The sequence below is a fragment of the Harpia harpyja genome, chromosome 9 (assembly GCF_026419915.1).
Source record: "Harpia harpyja isolate bHarHar1 chromosome 9, bHarHar1 primary haplotype, whole genome shotgun sequence".
NCBI lineage: Eukaryota > Metazoa > Chordata > Aves > Accipitriformes > Accipitridae > Harpia > Harpia harpyja.
In genome coordinates, this window is record NC_068948.1 from 5,773,922 (window position 1) to 5,793,786 (window position 19,865).

The window sequence follows — 19,865 nt, forward strand, 5'->3', positions numbered from 1 at the left end:
TTGCATACCCAAGGGAACAGTGGTTTAAACTATTGCGAAAGCTGTCATTGAGTGGCCTGGTTATTTAAAAACACTGGTTTGTTTCTGCACCTCCTGCATAGATTGTTATGTAGGAAAACACAGTTGTATTTCTGGTCTTTAACTCAGCCCAGTAAACAGTGTTTCTGCTTCCTCCTGCTGCGTATGTGGGGCAATGGGACAAGGTGTAACAGATAATATCCACTTCCACAGAACAAATTAATTATTATGCTTTGTTATTTGTTCCATTTAATGAAACCCGTTGATTAAAAAAAAAACAAACACAAAAAACCCAAAGAAACAAACCAAACCACTCTACCAACTAGAGGCCCATTTGTAACATCTTTGAAGTAATTATATGTATGCATACCCATGGCCTGATTCTCTTGCTCGACTATGGTTTTTTCCTTTAATGGAGCTATCTATCCTTACTATTTTTATTTGCAGTCACTAAATCTAGACTTAAATTGGTGCAAAAGAAGAATCAAACCTTTCTGTCCCTCAAGATTTCATTCATAGCAAATTATGTCAGACAAGCAAACCAAACGACAGACTCATTACCGTATGCCATGTTACCACAACAAAGAAAACCCACAAGCCTTGCAGCCACTTGGCAAAGCGTATATGCATTCCCCCTTGTTATTGCCAGCCTGGAAATGATAGAGCACATTACCATATTCAGGGTAAATGTTTCATCAGATTACTATTGCACCTGCTAAAAACATTCTTGAACAAATTTGTGATTAGCCATATGGTTTTATCCACATTGTCTCTGCCACAGCAGGATACTGGGATTGGCAAATCCAGATTTACATCCCTGTTTTTCTCTTCAGGTTGACTACAAACTTGATGCTAATCAAATCCTGTGTAATACTGACCAAGGGAATATGGCACACTTCATTTAAAAAAATCAAACCCATGACAAGTTTTTATAATTTATTTTCTGCAGTATACATGAACATAAATAATACATTTGCTTTCCTGGACTGCAGATAACAAATCTGATTCGTTTTTATGATGAATATTCCCCTGTCATGTCATCTCTGCCGGTAAGAATTAGCTCCCTAGAAGTAACTCCTATATCCAAACTCGTGATCATCCAAAAACATAACACTATGAATTCTACAGAAGAAATTCTGGAAACAAACTCTTAAAAGGAGATCTGTAATAATGGTTAGGCTTTTGATTCATTACCACCTTATAATTCCAGAAATATTTGTGGAGACTTGTTAAATCCAAACTTTTTCAGATTAAAAGAAACCACCCCACAGCTGGTGTCCTTTGCCAACATCAGAAGCCAGTCTTCCATTCCAGTACTGGTTCCATATTACTTACAAAAATGGAATTCAATTTCTTCTTTAGAAGATAAAGTTCTCTTAAATAGTTGTGGTAATATGCCTTGAAAACACTAAAAAGATGACTATTTCTGCAGACACACCTTACTGAAGTATTTACTTCCATTTTATGGAATATATAAACATTTGAATGCCCCAAACTGCATATTTTAACTCTAGATCTGACCACAGTGACTTTTTTTACATTAAAAATAGCCTGTATATTCTTTATACTTACAAACTGCAAAGGCTTAAGCAGAGAAAGGGAGGTCTAGTTGTTACAGAGCAAACAAGAACCGTGGATGATGTTGGTTCAATTCCTGCTCTGCCGTAAACATCTGACGTAATCACGAACAAGTCACCAAAGCCCAGATTCTCATGTGATGGGGAGACAGTAAATGACAATGATTTCATTCTGTTTCCTACCTGTAAAACACAGTGAGCGGCAGAGACACTGTGAGAGTGCGTATATAAAAGAGTGAGAGAGACCTGAGTAGTGTGGTGATACATACAGACCAGATGAACATCTAAAATGGATGGATGTACACCTAGTTTTCTCCATCAGTAAAGATGCCTCCAACAGTAAAGGTAGCTACAATAGGAAAATACAATTCAAAGAAAAAAGCTCTCATTTCAAGAAAAATCAATGCCCCAAATCAGAAAACAGAAATACACTCAGGGGATTAGGAAATGCCATTCCTATAACAAAAAAACAGTATACTTGGCATTTGAACTCTATGTTGAAACATGCTTTTTAATTGTGACTATGAATGAGAGTTGTATACTTTTATTGGGAAGCATCTGTTACAGGCGATGACAAACCCATGTCAGAACGTGGATGCTCCTAAGCAGACAATAAAGCAAATGCTTAGCTATAGCAACAACAGCTTGTAGTTTCAGCTACTGTATAGTTCAGATGAGGACTAAATTAGGTCTTTCACTCTTTTGCCTGAACAGTTTATTGAACATGTGCATCTGAGTTCTGCTAGAAATATACTGCTCTCATTCATATACATACTGTTCTTAACAGACTAGTAGCAATATTAATAAATACTACATTTCTGTTTATCTTTTACACAATGTAATCATCTAATTATATGAAATGTCATGTCAGATATTCTCCTCAAGGAAAAATGATTTAAATACAAAGCACTTAAGACTGAATAACACTAAAGTATAATTGAATGCTACATAAAACCATATATTCCATTTCAAGTTACTTGGTTTTGTCAATATAAAAGGGAAAATACACCATGAAATTATTAGCAAAGCAGGTTTTTTTAGGTTCTAAATTAGAAAGTTGTAGCACCTTAATGTAATACTTTGGTTATGGTGGAGTTTAAGAAATCAAGCACCAAGAGAATGCATTGCCATGAATTATTAGTATCATAGCAGATAGTTCAACATGAGGTTTTCTGGCAGAAGATAATTTGCATCATGAGCTGCAGTGTTGAAACAGTCCATGAAAGTTACATGACTTGCAGACGTATGTGACTCATGCCATGCATCACCCTATAAATACAGTACTTCATTGGTTCAGAAAGCTACATTCTACTCAAAACATTTCATGTTACCTTTGTCTCCTATTCCCTGCCCCACAAGTTGTGTACAACATTAGCACTTAATACGGATCATTCTTCTTTTGGAATAGTTACGTACCAGTTGTGGATATAATTATTTGTAATAAAAGTTATTGCTATGTCTTATAAGAGTTTATATGTAGTTATTGAAAAGACTAAATTTAGTCATTTATTGTGATAAGGTTGTTCCTGAATGATACTACCCCACATTCAGTAGAAGGTTGTCTCAGTCTGTGTAATAGGATAAACAGCATTTTACTCAGTCTCAGCCTTCAAATCTTTCTCTGGTATAAACATTCCATGCAGGTCCACAGGCATTTCTACATCTACTATGGCTCGGCCCAATTCTTTGAATGTTTTAGCATCCAAGACAAGTAGGAAGGGTGCTTCCTTTGGATCAGACCTCACAACACAGGTCAGAACAATGCCTGTGACATACAAATGAAGAATTAGAAGCACATACTAGTTACACCAAGCAGAAAAGATAACACTGTCAGGAAATAATTCTTGTTTCCTAAGAATTTTAGGACACAAACTGAAAGTGCTTACTAGATCAAGAAGTTTACTGAGAGTGCTAAAGAACTAATGACTGCTTCTCTTCCGTGCTTTTTTCTGATCTGCCTGAAGTTCATTGGGAAGAAAAAAGGCAAACCAACACTGAATTGTGTGCCTGACAGTTTTGGGACTCATCCTTTCAGCTATTTGCCATTTGCCTTTGCAAGGAGTCACCTGAGAACAGAACTGGATCGAGATTACAGTGATACTTGCAGTACCACTTCATGTTCTCCTCTGTAACAACACGGACTTCCCACAGCTTCAGCTCCTCCAAACTATTGATAAATCCAGCTCCAAGTGGCTCTCTGTAAAGTCCTAAGCATCAGTTTTACTGTTTATGGCTACCTTGGGACACTACACAAGCTGATTTTGGTCTATTGGTGCTTTGGGTTTTTGTCTGCAGAAGTAAAATAGCTGGTGCTAATTTTAGTCTCACAGTGGAAGCATCAACCCAGCTTTCTTGACTAAGAACAACGAAACTTGTAAGATTTAATGCAAAACTCATGTAAACCCAGCTTTCAGAATGTTATCATTATTTTACCATCATCCTCTTCTCTTGCATCAGGGCTGGGAACAAAAACGGGCTCAGATGGCCAGGAGTGATCCTCTCCCCAGTAGAGCATTTCCTTTGTTTGGATATTAAACTTTACAATCTAAATTGTTGTGACCAGAAAAGAAGAATGTCAGTGACCCAGACAGTGGTTTATTCCAAAGGTACAACGTGAACAGACTGCTGGCGTGGGGGACCAATGCTAAGAGTTAAGGGGCAACAAGGCATGTGTCACCACGAGAAGGACACACCTGGAAAACGTTAAACTTTGGAGTCACATTTAGTGGCTGCATAACCACACAATGTTCTTTTAATTTCATTTCATTAGATTTACAATTACACCTTTCATTTATGGGCTTTAAGTATTTTACAAATACTAACAGATCATGAGAGAACCTTCACTGTAAATAATGCCCTCACTATACAGAGGAAAAGTCTAAGGCCCAGAACATTTAAGTGACTTGCACCAAATCACTGCGATTCTGTAGTAAAGCTGGAAACAGGATTTAAACCTTCCGTTTTCTAATTTTGTGAATTATTTTCCTTTTATTGTGACCTCAATATTTCTCAGTGCCTTCTATTGTTAAGCAGGATATATATGCCAGAACAAAGGCTATTAATAGTGATGTGTAAAGATTAAACCAATGGGGCAAGAATTCCACACAGATACTGGTATTTATTGACAGAACAGAGTATAGATTTTCATCTCATTAATGGGTCAAGTGCCTAACCAAACCAATCACCAGTGGGGATACATGGCATTTTCAGTTCAATTCTGTTAAGGCCTTTTCTCTACCCATACAGATGCAGTTATATTCTTTTGCCTTTGACCTTTTAGTCAAAAAATATGTCTACAAAAAAATGAAACTATTCAAATTACTGGAGGAAGAATTTGGAAGAATTCTCCCTTCTAACCAAGATGACAGCAATTTCACTGACAGACTTTACCTAAGGATTATGCATGGTGGTTGTGTCTGCATTCATTAAAGAGCAACTGATGTGAAAAAAAATCTTCTAACAGCATTTTTTATTATATTTAAGTCAAGCAGGGATTATCTACTTTGGAAATCACAAACTTGCAGATTTGTTTGAGCTACTGTCAGATGTGCTGCAATAAATTTTCTTGCATCATGCAGAAATCCAGCTTTATTTTGTAATCAGTTGCGGTAATTATATACAAGAAACAACAGCGAACTCAATTTGCACTGCCTTATAGTCACAGAACAAGAATTATAAAGAGTGAGTTTGTCTGTACAATACTCTTATCTTCAACTATTAATACTTTTCATCTTAATCTATTGGTACTCTAGGCTGTCTCCTGAAAAGTTGGCATCATGCATACACAAACGAAGGATTTGCTACCCTCTAATACAGAACTAGCTAGCAAAAGATAAAGCTTTCTGAAAAATTAGATATTGTTTTAATATTTTTAAATATTAGGTACTTAATTAAATATTATAGGTACTGTTGCAATAACTTTTTTTTTTTTTAGGTTTCCTAGAGGGAAAAAATATTACAGATGTATGTCTGTCTAGTACTTCTTTTTCCTACTCTCTCCTTTGTAGCTCTTGGCACATTACAGAAGTTCGGCCCAATTTAGCAGAAAAATGAGGGTCTCGGTAACTACTGTGTTCAAGAGACTTTGTGGAAATATAAAGCTAGATAAAGAAGCATGAGTTTATTAATACTTTATGAGGGAAATGGTACAACATGAGCCTACTCATAAGAATTCAGGCATTTCATGTTTCTTTGCATGTGAATGACCCACCATTAGGAAAAAGTTTTAACAGAAACATATACAGTATTGAATACTTGAGAATCCAATCACAGGCACATCTGTAAGAAAGCATTTGTTCTGCTGCATATGGAACCACATGCTTTTAACAGCTGATAATAATGTTCCAGGTTTTCAACTTTTAAAATGAAGATACATTGTTTCCATAGTTTGGCCCAGTGAGGCTCTTTTAATTATACAAGTAAGTTAACATATATGTCCAGCTTTTCATCTCCCTGCTTTCAAGTGCTGAAGTTTATGAACGCAGTACCCAACTGCAGTGTCATCACTTAAAAGCTTTAACCTGACATTGAAAAAAAGAGTTCAGTTTCTGGCCTCAGAACCACACACTTTGAATTTGCATGTATGAATGCAGATTAGGCTATATTTTGGGTCAAACTAGTAAGCCTTGGTCTACTTATAACTGCTTAAATCTGATTTGTGTTCTATAAATACAACTTCCGACTTTGTAAATGTTAGTCATACCTTTGTAGGAACTGGACTCCACTGGACTTCTGTTGCAAAGACATAGTTGTATTTTTTGCCATTATAGTCATAGTTGATGCGAGGCAGTTCTATTCCTGGGTAAAATAAAGTTCAAGACTTAGGAACAAGAGAAGAAAAATAACTCAAATGTACACTTACATATGCCAATCTTCAGGAAGTTTTGCCCCATGAAAAACCTTGACAGTATTTAAAACAGGTGTTGCATAGATTTTGTATGTCTGAATTTCTAAAAAGCTGAAAATGGACATTAACACAACATAATTACGCCAGGGTTGTTAGCTCAAAAATGACAATTTTTCATTCTTAGGGATTCATTATACTGGAACTTATGAGGGGGTTTTTTCATTTGTCTTTTTTTTCTTTCTTCATAAATACATGAGATGTGAACATCTGAGATATAATTGGAGGCTACCATTCTAAGAAATTGCTTTCGCCTTAGGTAAGTATATGCTTTTTACATATTCCTGTAATTATCCCCTGAAAAAAGTTTAAAAATCCACTTTCAAATGCAATCTTTATAAAATACAGCAATAACTGAAGTTACTATTTATAAAAGACCTATTTAACCCAAATTACTTTTCTAATAGGTAGATTTGCAAGCCATATTAATAGTTGTAAGATCAGACTTGGGATCCTATATTAATATAAAACTGATGTAACGTCAGACATTTAAGACTCTTGATAAATATATATCTGAGAGGTTCAGGGTCATATATTACTGGATAGACCCAGAGGAGGGAAGTGAAGAAGAGAAAGATAGTCAACATTTACACTAAACATATTAATTAAAAGTTTTGTTTCTCTTAGCTTTATAAAGATCTTACATATATGAACAGCTATTAGGCATTATTAGAATGCACCTCTGTGTGTGTAAGAGAACATATTTGAGATTTGTATAATGGATATGTCTCACCTTCACATAGTATTTCAGGGTGGCAATAGAGGCTGCCATCTTTCTCTTTTACAGCAGTTGCGGTAGATGGAAGAGTGACTAAATTAGAACCTACTTCGGCATCCTGAAAGAGACATATGCTGAAAAAGTAATGTGTCTCTAAGAATATGCTTCTAATTTAGATCTTCCATCAGGTTTGATATTAATATAGAAAATTTGGGGATTAAACAAATAATCTAGCTTCAAGAAGTTCCTTCTTATGGTGTTTATCTTGTAACATTAGATTCTGACCTTTTCATTAGAAATCTTGTTATACTCAGAGGATTTTAATATATCATAGAGTAATCATTTTGAATGACACCGAGTCTTTAGAAAGGTTTAGATAGACATGGCTGTGTTCCAGAAGCACAATAAATGGATTACATATAGTTTGTGATTTTAATTAATGAAGATGGGTTTCAAGGAATTAGGTATCAAATTCCCACTAAAAGTCGCCAGGGTTAGGTTTTTTTGCACCTGCTATAAATCAAGTGCAAAAACAGATGTAATGCACTCTTGTTTTTAATATGCTGTTGCTGAATTCTTAAGATTGCAGGGTAGTTTGGATAGCTGGTGTGATCCAACACATCCTTTGTCATTGCTGCATAACTGTTTTTGAGACATGAACAAAGCAGCAAGATTCTAGGACGTAAAAAGAAAAAGTATTATCCATTCCAAATGTATCAGGCAGAAACTTGCCCAAGTTGCTGGGCAATATAAAATCTTCCCTGCAAACAATGATGTAAAATGATGTTTTAAATTAAACTGAAAGATAAAATCTTTCCTCTTCCTGGCAAATCTCACACGTAAATGAAATCTTCTAATTTTAATAAAACCATTGCAACAGTTGGGACCATGCGTATATTATATATAGGCTTCCAGTAAAGTGGAAGAAACAGGTTGTGCAAAACCTCATGCATGCCCTTCCAGTAAACAGCCAAGTTGATATATCTGCTTGTATTTGATAGCACTTTACAAATAATTGCACTGGTAAGGAAATTACATATGCTCAATAGCCTTGTTCTCCATGACGGATGGTATCAGAACCTAGATCCATGTAACTGTATGTCCAGGTGCTCATTGCCATTTCTCATAATGCATACACGAAACAAAACTCCTGCACACTTTGTGTATATGTTATTTTTAAAGAATCAGAAATTTGCACATAAAGGCTGGCAACTAATAATTCACCCATCATTCACACCGATGTATTTTAAATTACTGATCAAAGAACAGATTAAAAAGCCATTTTCTTTCTACCTTGTCATACTGCAGAGGAACAACAAATCGTTTGCAGGTTGGTATGGAGGTAAGCTTGCTCTTCTCTCCAATGTCTTTACTCAGGTTTTTTAAATAGAACATATCATATAAGCTATTGTCTGTATGGGCAATAATATCAAAAATAATGTGGCCATCCTCTTCATAAGCATTTATATGGTGAAAAAGCACCATAGCATCAGTATAAAATTTGGTGGATACTTCTTTTTTAGTCTTCTTGTCTACAAAGTGAAACCAAGTCTGAAAGATAGGAGATGTTATTTAAAACCATTAATGTTCAGCAAATAGTTATTTAGGAAACTGTTTTCTAATGGTAGCCATCAACATTCTAATGTATTGTCTGTTTCTACTGAAGCATATTAAGAACTCAGGATTTGCTACTAGGAGACAAGAGGTTCCAACCTGAAGATCAAAACATGCAGGAGTAAAAGAAGTGCTTTAAACTCATTTTACTGTTGCAAATTACTATTTGGGCTAGGCTGAGGATTTAAGTTTTCTGGTAAAACCTGGAAAATCCCCTGCTCTATTTTTAAGTTAAATAAATCTGCCTTAGTCCAGAGTCTCTGTAGTGCTCTGTGCTGGTGCGCTCTACTCCAGCATGCCCCACTTATTGATGGCCAGAGCATGTGGAAATAAGGTCCTCAGAAAACAGGTTTTTTCCTCAGTTGCCATGATGAAAGGCTCTCCTTTTGTCGGATGCAGGCTTTTCCACCAGTCTGGCTCTCCTGTCTGATGCAATGGATCTAGAGCAGATCTCATCCACAATATACAGTATTTTGTTTGGACCAGGAGCAACTGTATGTGTCTGGGATGCTAGTGAGGTTTTGAATTTCTCTGCTATCACACAATATTTCTAACAATGCCAAACTATCTTCTTTCTCAAGCACTTCAGCATCAGATATTTATTTATTTGTGAAATTTCTGGAGATGGCAGATAGTATTCAAAAAAATACAGCTTTTTAAAAAAAAGTGCAACATGAAAGTCAAGGGTTGAAAAAAAAAGAGGGATTACTGAAATTAATGAACCAGATGAAAAACAGAACAGTGTGGAAGAGGTCACTGGCCTGGCTGACTCCATTGCTCAGCATTAGGAAAAATACCTTATCTTCCTTATGATAGGCAAGGCAGGAAGCCCAGTTCACACCTCGGATGTAAGCAGTTGCCATTTTGACAATATCCAGTTTGAATGGCTGCTCTATGAAGACAATGTAATTTTCTGTGATTCCAAAGCTATGGTAGTAGCTTGGGTTGAGCAGAGACCGAGAAGGGATGGAGCATACCACTTCCAGATGTTTAAAACGAGATTTCTTCTTTTCTTTTTCTGAACATAAATAATAATAAAAAAAAATTATATTTATAATAAATTCCAATCCAATCGTGTGCTTGGATTTCTCCCATGTATGAAGTAGGAAAGAACAGGTTCCTCTCAGTTTTATTTGTATTTTCCTGTTTGTTAAGAAAGTGGTTTGTTTCCTCCTGCAGAATTAACATAGAAGTTTGCATCTGAGTGAAGCAATGCAGTAATATCACAATGCTGGATCCATTTAGACAGAGGCCCCTCATCTTAGTATTTGATTCCACTGGTTACTGTCTTCAGAAGTTCCAGCACAGCGGAGAAAGATGTACAATTAAATTGGCAGCTTTACAAGGGGGTTCAAATGCCCCCATATTTTTGAACTTCTAAGGAGATGTTCCTGTTTGATCTATACTGACTGAGCCCCAGCTAGGAATTACAAACTTATCTTTCACCTGTGGAAGGCCTCTTAATTGTTCAACCAAGAGGACACACATCACACTAGCAGCTGATTTTAAACACCACCACAAAAAAAAACATTGTCTTGAAGGAAAAAGAGCAAGTGATTTGCTCTGTGAACAAAGGACAGTATTTCAGCAAGGCCTAGTGTAGGCCAGGTTAGAGAGGAATTAACTCTCCATTAGGTATTATTTGGTATTATGCTTCCCTATAATCACAGCATCAGCATTTTAAGAGCATTTTCATTTATGAAGAAAATTAAAATCTACAACTTCAAATTATATATACTGCCCTATAGATTGTTTCTGTTCATCCTCCCTCTACACATCACAATACCGGGAATGGAAATTCTTCTAAAAGAGTTAGTTCACTCTAGTAATATTCAAAGTAGAATTCTTCTAAAAGCAAATTCCTCTAAAAGCAAGGTTCTTCATACTGAAATACCCTGTTCACACCGTATTCAAGATGAACCTTTGTAATAGCACATGCCCAGACAGGTTAAGCAGTTAGCATTAAGTTCACAATAAGTTAAAATTAAGAAAATGAACACCATCGGTTTCTAGAAGAGCTGTATCACCACCCCTTAACCTCGGAAGAAAAGAAATTGCTAACAAGTTTCTAGAAAATACTGGTAAAAGGCATATCTTACCTGGCACAGAAGGAGGAATCTTAAATAGAATGTATTTTGTCTTCCCTTTATCAACTATTGAAGTACCCATGTTGAGAATATTTCCAGCACTGTCATAGTGCGGGTGAGAAGTTGCCACATTTACAGCTACATATTTGCTGTAGTCAACCTGGAAAATGATGCAACAGGAGATTTTAGAGATGTGTAAGAGAATTAAAATTTATGTCAGCTAACACCACAAATCCACCAGCTTTTTAGCACTGGCAGCCTTTTATTGGTACTCCATTTTCCAAAGGCCTTGAAATTTAAACAATTAAGCCAAATGATTTATGTAGGTACTCAAATGATTTCCTAATTCAAGGCTAAAACAAGTTACAGAATCTGAATTACATTCACCTCTCCCTTACAGCCACATAACACAATGGGAGGATTGTCTAAAGAAGTTCCCCTGCCAATGCCCATTTCATCCTGAAAATAGTTTATTTAATAGGGCTATGAGTCTGGCAATCTTCTGGAGCAAAAAGATTTCTATTTGATTTAAATCATGGAAATTGTACTCAAACTGTACTGCATGCTAGAAAAAACTCATTGTATATTTCAATATGTCAAGATTTCATTTTCAGAATTAAGTAATATCTTGCATAAAGTACTTGAAAAGTAGTCATATAACTGACCTACTGAATTGTTAATTCTGTAAATTACTTGGTAACTACAGATGCATAATAGTGGAAATCATCCAAAATAATTACGTCACAAGCATGATACGTGGTATTATTCCTGCAACCTTGCTAGATTATGTACAAGTGAAATTGCTCAAAGCTCAGCTTTTCCCAAACTAACTGGGACTTAATTTTGAACTCATGAGTTCTTAAAAGATCTGGTATCTTCACTATTTCACTTTAGCATGATTTCAAAAGTAAGGGAATAGTAGAATAAGAAAAGTATCTTTCCAGTTTTGTGTTCTGCACGTGTTAAAGGATCCTTATGAGTCAGCCTGAAACTTTATTCATTAGCAGATGAGGAACCAGAATGACAGACAGTTGTTTATACCTTCTCTAATGTCTCCAGAGTCTGCGGATTAATTTTCCTGATGAAGTTAGTCTCACTGGTAGCATAAAAATCATCCCCAGTTTTCATAATGTTGATCAGGCAGTTATCGGTGAACTCAGGAATGGTGTGAGACAGATATGAGAACGCCCTGCGGAGAGGGAAATTTCCTATCAGTTCATTAGAGCAGCAGAAGCTGTCCCAGCTTTTACCCCCTACAAAGCAGAAGTCACCAGAGCAGTGCAGGCTGTGCCAGTCTCTCCCCTGCTGTGCCCTCTTCTGGCAGCTCCTCCACTGCCTGGGTGGAAAGGGTGGAAAAACAGAGGAGATGGGCTTCTCCAACGCCCTTGGCCAGGGCGAGGGTTAAGGACATACATGCAACTGTTTTTCCATACACAAATGGGCATCCAGGTCCAGTCCTGCTGTCAGCTGTAACGTGCACTGGTTTATCAGGATGGGCTAATTACACACTCTCCTGGGCATTCCTGCTGAGAATTTGGCCTAACACTTCCTACCTAAAAGCTGGTAGGTTTTTCAGGGTATGCCTTCATAAAATAGATGGATTCATATACTCCCTGACAGAATATTTTTGTTCCTGGTGTTATCCTGTATCACAATTATGATTTCAAAGAAGATCCAACTTCACATGTGGGCTTGACAGTTTTCCTTATTAGTGTAGGATTTTATCATACTCACTTGAAGCCAAGGCAAATTTGCTTATATCCCTTTCAAACTTAAAATGGAAGTGTTACCCTATGTGCTGGAAGAGGAAAGAAAAGCATCTTATCTCAGGGTAACAACTTACAACATATCAACTATTTTGCAATAACTATCCATGCATGTGCTCTTATCAAATATCAAATTCAAGGTCATTAGAGGTAGTTCAGACAGGAAGAAGAGATGGGTAGGCTACTTGCATTTGTCAGAGAATATCCACAGCCAATTTTACAAGACAGGTAATAACATGATGGCTTACACCTTGCCTCTCATATACAGCCTATCATCCTTTCTAACAGTATGAAAGCAGCCATTGCAGTGATCCCAAGTGGTTCTGATTTTGAACATAAGATTAGCTCAGGCCTATGGGTGCCATCCTTCAAAGCACTGCATTTGACTCAAGAAACAATGGAAATTTTTTATCACTTTCTTTTTTTTTTTATTAAAAGTGGTCTTTAATCCAGAGGTTTTTCTGATTTTTTTGAAGTGATTGATGCTTTTCTTCTTTTTGTTGAATAAACTTTGCATTAACTCATTCCACATCTCTTCATCTTTTCCTTTTTTGCTGCTTCTCCCCTTAGAGTATCATTTTTATACATTTCTGTGAAGCACTTGAAAAAGAAAATATTTGTTTTTTCAAAATTACAACAAAATCTACTTGCAATAGTGAATAAAACAGCCAATATTGCTGATAAAATGAATTTAAAATATTTGCCTTAGAATAACACATGGAGAATACAGTGCCGGATATATCTCTTGGCCTTTTTAATATTTAGCAATTGTAAATTTACAAAACAAATTTTGTATTTGTAAATATGTCAATGGTAGACAGACATCTGTGCTGGAGAGAGAAGTAGATAGAAGAATCTTGTTGGAAAAAGCATTGCTTACTTGGCAAATATATTTTTGCATGGATCTGGATAAGCCATAGTTCCAAATTCAGACACCACGATTCGGTTTGCTTCCACATTGCAGTTGTACGTGTCACTTCGGAGATACTTACTTCTGTAGTAAACTTCACCTGACAAAGGCCAAACAGGTTTCAATTACATTTCATACTGAGTTCTTTAGAAAATTAGCATAGTTGAAGTCAGGGAAAGAGTTTCTCAAGCAGATGTCCTTTAGCTAAGAAAAGTTTGCAATGAAACCGACAATGCCCCTCAATCTCTGTTTTGGAATGCTTTTTCAGCTCTCTAAGGAACCCAGGACTGTTCTTGTGGCTGCTGAGATTGGTAACAGTTTGTCTAGCTTCCTTGATTCCCAACACAGTTGGACAACACTGGGGGACTGGAGAGAGGAAAGGCGGGATTTGGATAAACTCTTCCAATAAACCAAAACAATCTGTGTAAAATCAGTAATTAGACATCAATGTGTGGGTGGTGATAAATCTCCTGTATTGGCAAAATTTAGTTATGAGAGAGTAACAAATTGCTTGAAGGAATCAATGTCTATCCTGACCAACTTAGTGGACCACTATACTTGAACTAAATGAGCTCTGTTTGCGTTAGGCAAGTAAAATATACTGGCAATTTAAAAAACACTGGTCATTTCTTTATAGGTTATTTTGTTAAGGATGTAGAGCTGGACAGGAAAGGAGGTCCTGCAGTTACATTAAATGCCTCCAATCACAGAAACAGGAACTAAAAAGTAAACACTAGGAATGGAGGATGACAGGAGAAAAACCCAGTTCTTGAACAGGTACCTACTTTTGCAGCAAGAATCTAGGTGTAAAACATCCTGCCTCTCACTGTAGAACAGCTGAACTGATAAAAAATGCTTTAACTGAAAACAAAAAATGAAATTGTTTTGGATAGAGGAGCTGCCTGTTTTCCCTCCGTAAGGATTACAAGTAGGAGGACTGCTTGTAGGGGTGTCAAGTATACATAAGTGAGGTTTGCTATGTGAAGTGACACAGTGGCCCAGTTTCTCTCCTGGCAGCTGTTATAGCTGCAACCAAATCCCAAAAGGGGAATGTTAGTCTTCCCTGAAACTAGGTTGTTCATCCACAACAGAAAAACCTCCGGATATTACAGTATTTTTGGTTGATCCGGTTTGAAACAATAGAGGTTTTCTTGCTCTGGGTGGAAGGCAAAGGCTGCCCTGCAGTAACCTGCTCAGAGCTGGTTGCAGGCTATCCTGCAATGCAGACAATACTGAACGTTGGCACTCCAGAAAAAAGGACAACATGATCTGCCTCCGATAACAGTCCTGCAGAGATACTCCTGCTGCTGCTGTGGCAAGTGAGGTGTGAGTGTATGTTTGGAGAGACTTTCCCCGAAGCAGTTGTGACCTCACCAGACATGCCGCTCTGCAGACGAAACCTGCACCGTTCTAACGCTAATCAAAGTCAGAACAGAATGAGCAACATAAGGCACCAAGATTTGGGTTGTTGAGCTTTTTTTAATCTGATGTGCAACAACTTACCATTTTTAAATGTAAAGCTATGCAGCAGAGCCAAGCCATCAAACCAGTGGTTATACTTAGTGTCCCCTATTGTGTGCATCCCTGGGCCATTTCGGAGAAGTATCCCTTTCAACCAAGTGGGCAACTGACCTATAAACAAAAAGGACATACCAGTATCCATTCGTTAGGTGAGGGGCATGTTACAGGACAATTTTCCTTAGGGCATAGGCTTCATATAGGCAGACAGACTAAGGGTGTAAGTCTAGATTTGCAATAGCATATAATGATGTTGGAGTTTTGGTTAAAAAAAATATGACCTGCTCAACAATGTGGCGCTAGTAATATTCTGCATGAATATTGCTATACGAGATTACTATAAGAAGATGAGATTGCTGGAATGTAATTTGCTAAATATCAGGAATTAAATAAAGCTGGACCTTTCTTTCCTGCACTCAGATTTTGAAGTGATGCATTTTACTCATGCCAGGAAAGCTAGCGCTTATCAGAAATAAGCATATTTTATAGGTTATATGACTTGCATTGGCCTTCAGTACATCAATTTAAACTTCAGGCTAAAAGAACTCCAGTAAAAAATTCATTAATTAAACTACACAGCATAATGTAGTGTCATTTTGGGAGTGCTTTTGTGACACTAGTCAGAATGTTGGTGTTTTGAATGCAAATAAAGCGTAGGAATTTTATACTGAAAATATATAAATACTGTTGAGGTTTGAATATGAAATTTTCCTTATCAAACCCCTGCAAGAAATACATTACCTACTATTTGACACACAGAATAACAACAATTAAAGAATGTCATTAGGGTTAAAGAGCTGAACAAAAGCATATCAGATATTAAATTAAAAGCTTCACTTGCTTCTTTGTGTGTATGCCTCCTGAGGGAATACTTAAGATCACTTACTACTTTTCCACACAATTCCTGCACTGAACATTGTCTCTGCATAAAAAGCTATTCAGAACTTTTAATTCTCCTTATCATTTAGTTTGTGACCTCATGTTGATTATGTTGACACACTTTCTTATTAATACTCCCTTTACAACAGATAGAAATGTCCTCCCATGGAAATACTCAATTTTGTCAAAGCTTATGCTGTTGCAAAGAGGTAACAATTGTTTTGCTGTAAGACCTTCTGAGATCCTAACGGGACTTTGGATACTTTCTGAGAGAATATTTCCTGAATTTTGCCCTTTTTAGGTAAGGGAGACAAGGACATTTGCCGTTTCTTCAAACAAATGACATTAAGGACACAAGGAAAAAGCATCCAAATGCAAAGAGAGGATATGGAGTAAATGTCAGCTTTACCTAAAATACATTCTCAGTCAGGCTAACCAACTAATATTGTATGCCACAATGCTCACACAACTTCATTAGGGTTACAGTTCTGGAATACATGAGGAAGATAAAAAATTGTTGACACAATGGATGGACTTTCATTATTATTATTAGTACTATTATTATTATTATTACTACTACTACTACTACTACTACTACTACTGCATTCTAGAAGAGCCTTGAAAACCAAACCATACTTGCCTTTCTAATACAAGAAGTTCCAATGCAATAATTATAGCACTTTTTTGTATAAGATGAACAAGGTTTAACCTTTAATACAGATAATTGCACAAAACTTGAGTAACTAAAAATAGTTGTTGAGAAGATAGTGAGGAAATCACAAGTTAGCGGAAGCAAAGAATCCTTCAGAAAGAATAGGATAATGATCTTAAGAAAGTATATATTCAAAATAGATACATAATTTTTGTTTGGCTGACTACTGAACATTAATTGCTGAACAAGCTTAGTCTTCTTACATGCCTAAAATGTAAGTGTTTCTTTTCTTGCCACTTCCCTTTCTACAGTTTTCTGGTTTTGGCAATAGAAGACTGTAGGCTCTGCTATTTCTCCAGTATTATGGGCAACTGCAGTGTAGTGAGTGTAGTCTTTTGTGCTCCTACCCTCACACCAATGCCATTTATGATTGTAAATCTGTGCAATGAGCATGAGCTGCTAGTCATGGCCCAACAAACTTTTTGCTAACACTGAGTTGTGCTGACTGCACGTGGTCTTGCTGCAACCAGTCCTTCTTTCCCTGTGGTGAAAATGTAATGCTTCTGCTGCATATGAGGTCTTGTGGGTTTTTGACCCAGTAAAACTATCTTCTGCTTTGGGGCTTATCATTCAAGAAAAGCAGATATTTCTGCAATTCAGTGAAGATCTTGCAGCTCCTAAGGCTAAAAATTTTGTTTAGAGATTATTTCTCTAGATCAGAATAATGATACTCAAAATGTTCCAGGACAATAAAATAATTTCACTGGAATAGATAAACAGGGAAAAAAGGTGATCTTCTGTTTAAGGCACTGTGGGCTTGATGCAGCTTCTGAAACTTCTGGAGTAATTCAGTGTAGTTTCTGGCATAATTCCAGTATAAAAAGCATGGAGCAAAGGGTCATCTAGTGAGGTTTGCAGATGAAAATTCATCTTAGTCAGAATTAAGAATTTCTGTAAATCACACCAGGTACCAATCAGCATCCTGAAGTGCTTAAATTGCTTTAAAAATCTGGACCTTTTATCTTTTTTGCTTCGGACTTTTATCTGAAGTGGAGATAACAATACTGTTCTGTACCATGTGAGGACACAAAAGTGACACAGTATAATGTCCAAATATTTGGAAGTTTATTAACTATCATAGCAACAAAGTTGTGTACAATCACATGGCTGTACAGTGTTTAGGAGAGCATGGGTTAAATTATGGCTGATGTTAGAAGTATGGGGTCATATTTACAGTGTACGTATTGAGTAACAAGGAGCCAAAATAGTGGCAGACCTCAGGGGTAGCAAAATATTTAAAGAGGTGAAGGTTCTCTTTAGTTCCCAATTGGTAAATACTGAATCAGCATTGCCAATGAAAGAATATTTTGTATACATAATTTTATTTACTGAAATATGCAGTCTTTGTTCAAATAAACCATTCCATAATACAGATCAGGTCTGATAAGTGGTTTGTTTGCAAACAACTTCAAATGTTTCAATAATAAGTTTTTATCTTGAGGAAAGTAAAAAGGAAGGCATAAACCCATGGCAAATTATAACAAAGCACTTTGAGTTGAAAAAAAACCCTTTTCCAATTCAGCCACCAAACTGAACAACAACAACAAAGTCATGCAAGTTTTAATTGTCATCTTTTTAAGTGTCGTACTTGGGAAGTGACTTTAAAATTGGTATTAGATGCCTACCATTTCTTGGACTACATATTACAAAAAATGCAGCATATATTTACTACATGGGGGTTCTCAGCAACAAACCTCTCCTGTAGCTGTAGCAAAAAAACTCTTCTGTAAAGTAAAAAAAGTAGTAAGAATAATAGATTGATCACGTGTTCATCCCTAGAGAGCCACTTTAAACTATGTCTCTGAAGGCTACTCTGCAGTTTTTACTGTATTAACTTCGGAACCCTCTTTTTAACGGTACTCGGTGGCACCCGTTCCCACTGCTTCTCTGTTCAGAAACGCTGTTGTTGAAGAGTCTCAGTTTTAGTGACCCTCCCCAGGAGGCAAGGAAGAGCGTGAACAGGCAGAGGGAGGGGTAGGGAAGAGTCACGGAAGCAGAAACGGAAAGGCTGAGCAGAGCCATGGGGGAGGGGATGTCACCAGATTAAATCCTGGGACTTCGTCCCTCGCCACCAACTTCAGTGATTCCTGTTCAAACAGACTTTTTGGAAAAGTACACAGAAATGCCCATAAAGTGAGAAAAACCCCACAGTCGGGACACAAATGTTATCTGAGATCAGTCCTTTAAACAAAATCCACTCAACGTTGTTTCTCGCTTTCTCAGTTTCCCTTTTCAGTGTTGCCTGGGTGAACAAGTGTTTCAGCGTTGACACATTTGAAAACACCAAAGTAACTGCACGTATTAGAACAGATTTTCTTGCACTTACCTTGCACCTCAGCTTTTATGGGGTCCGGGTGTTCTTCTTTATTTCTACCAAATAACATATCCATCTCTCATGTACTCAACGGTTCCTGTGTCCTCTAGCCAGCCGCTCCTGCAGGCGCAGTGCTCCCTTCCTGTCTGGGCTCAGAACAGCTCTTTTCCTGTTACATATAAAGATAAGGTCAAAGTGCAATGCGAGCTAGTGGCTGGTGGCTTATAGATTGACAATTTGTAATAGCTGATCTTTAATCCCTAGCACATACACTATAATTCTTGCACATTCGCATTAAAATTAACTCTTTCACTGATTCGAAGGAGAAGTAAGATAAACATAACTCGCCTGTTTGCTCCTTACCTGAAGCAGCCAGGCACACCCAGGAGTCAGGTAGAATGACTCTGAAACGTCCCCTTCAGCATTTCAGACAAAACTTTAGACACTGCTTAGGGGTGCTTGCCCTATTTGGCAGGTAGGCAGAGAAAAAGAAAAGAAATCTCTACCCACTGTTCTGCATTTGGCTCCTTGGGAGTGACAGACCTTTCAGAGCAGAGTGTCATCCTTTTCTTTCCATTCTGTGAAGTTTAAACTGAGCCATTCTATTAATTAACAAAATATCATTACTGAACAGTCATGTGCTGTATTTCTTTATATACAAGCTGTTCCAGAGCGAACTGAGTGGCACATCTTTGAATTAAACATCTTTTCACAAATAATCACTCTAACATATTCTCCCATATGTGACCTGAATCCACTTTGTGAAAGTATGGCAGGAATCACTAAAAATAAGAGGGATTTTTAACTTTACGCTTTTGTTTCAAGATAAGGTACTTAACTGAGTTCAAT

At 36.9% G+C, this 19,865-nt stretch overlaps 1 protein-coding gene across 1 annotated transcript; it reads right to left on the minus strand.

Annotated features, from left to right (window-relative positions):
• Positions 1–939: 939 nt before the first annotated feature.
• BCO1 (beta-carotene oxygenase 1) lies at positions 940–19,342 on the minus strand. The gene is made up of 11 exons (XM_052797361.1): positions 19,029–19,342; positions 15,097–15,225; positions 13,564–13,693; positions 11,959–12,106; positions 10,930–11,077; positions 9,628–9,848; positions 8,510–8,767; positions 7,232–7,334; positions 6,298–6,392; positions 4,029–4,140; positions 940–3,360 (listed from the first exon to the last, which is right to left on the minus strand). Exons 1-11 carry the CDS (start codon positions 19,090–19,092, stop codon positions 3,188–3,190), a joined length of 1,581 nt encoding a protein of 526 aa, XP_052653321.1. The 5' UTR covers positions 19,093–19,342; the 3' UTR covers positions 940–3,187.
• Between the last annotated feature and the right edge of the window lie 523 nt (positions 19,343–19,865).

Bases quoted from the DNA above. Each gene is read 5' to 3' on its own strand.
- BCO1 (XM_052797361.1), bottom strand. From the start codon at position 19,092: ATGGATATGTTATTTGGTAGAAATAAAGAAGAACACCCGGACCCCATA. The intron at 11,078-11,958 runs GTATAAACAACT...ATCATTTTCCAG, and splicing joins CTCTGGAGACATTAGAGAAG to GTTGACTACAGCAAATATGT. The intron at 6,393-7,231 runs GTGAGACATATC...TATTTTACCCAG, and splicing joins CCCTGAAATACTATGTGAAG to GAATAGAACTGCCTCGCATC.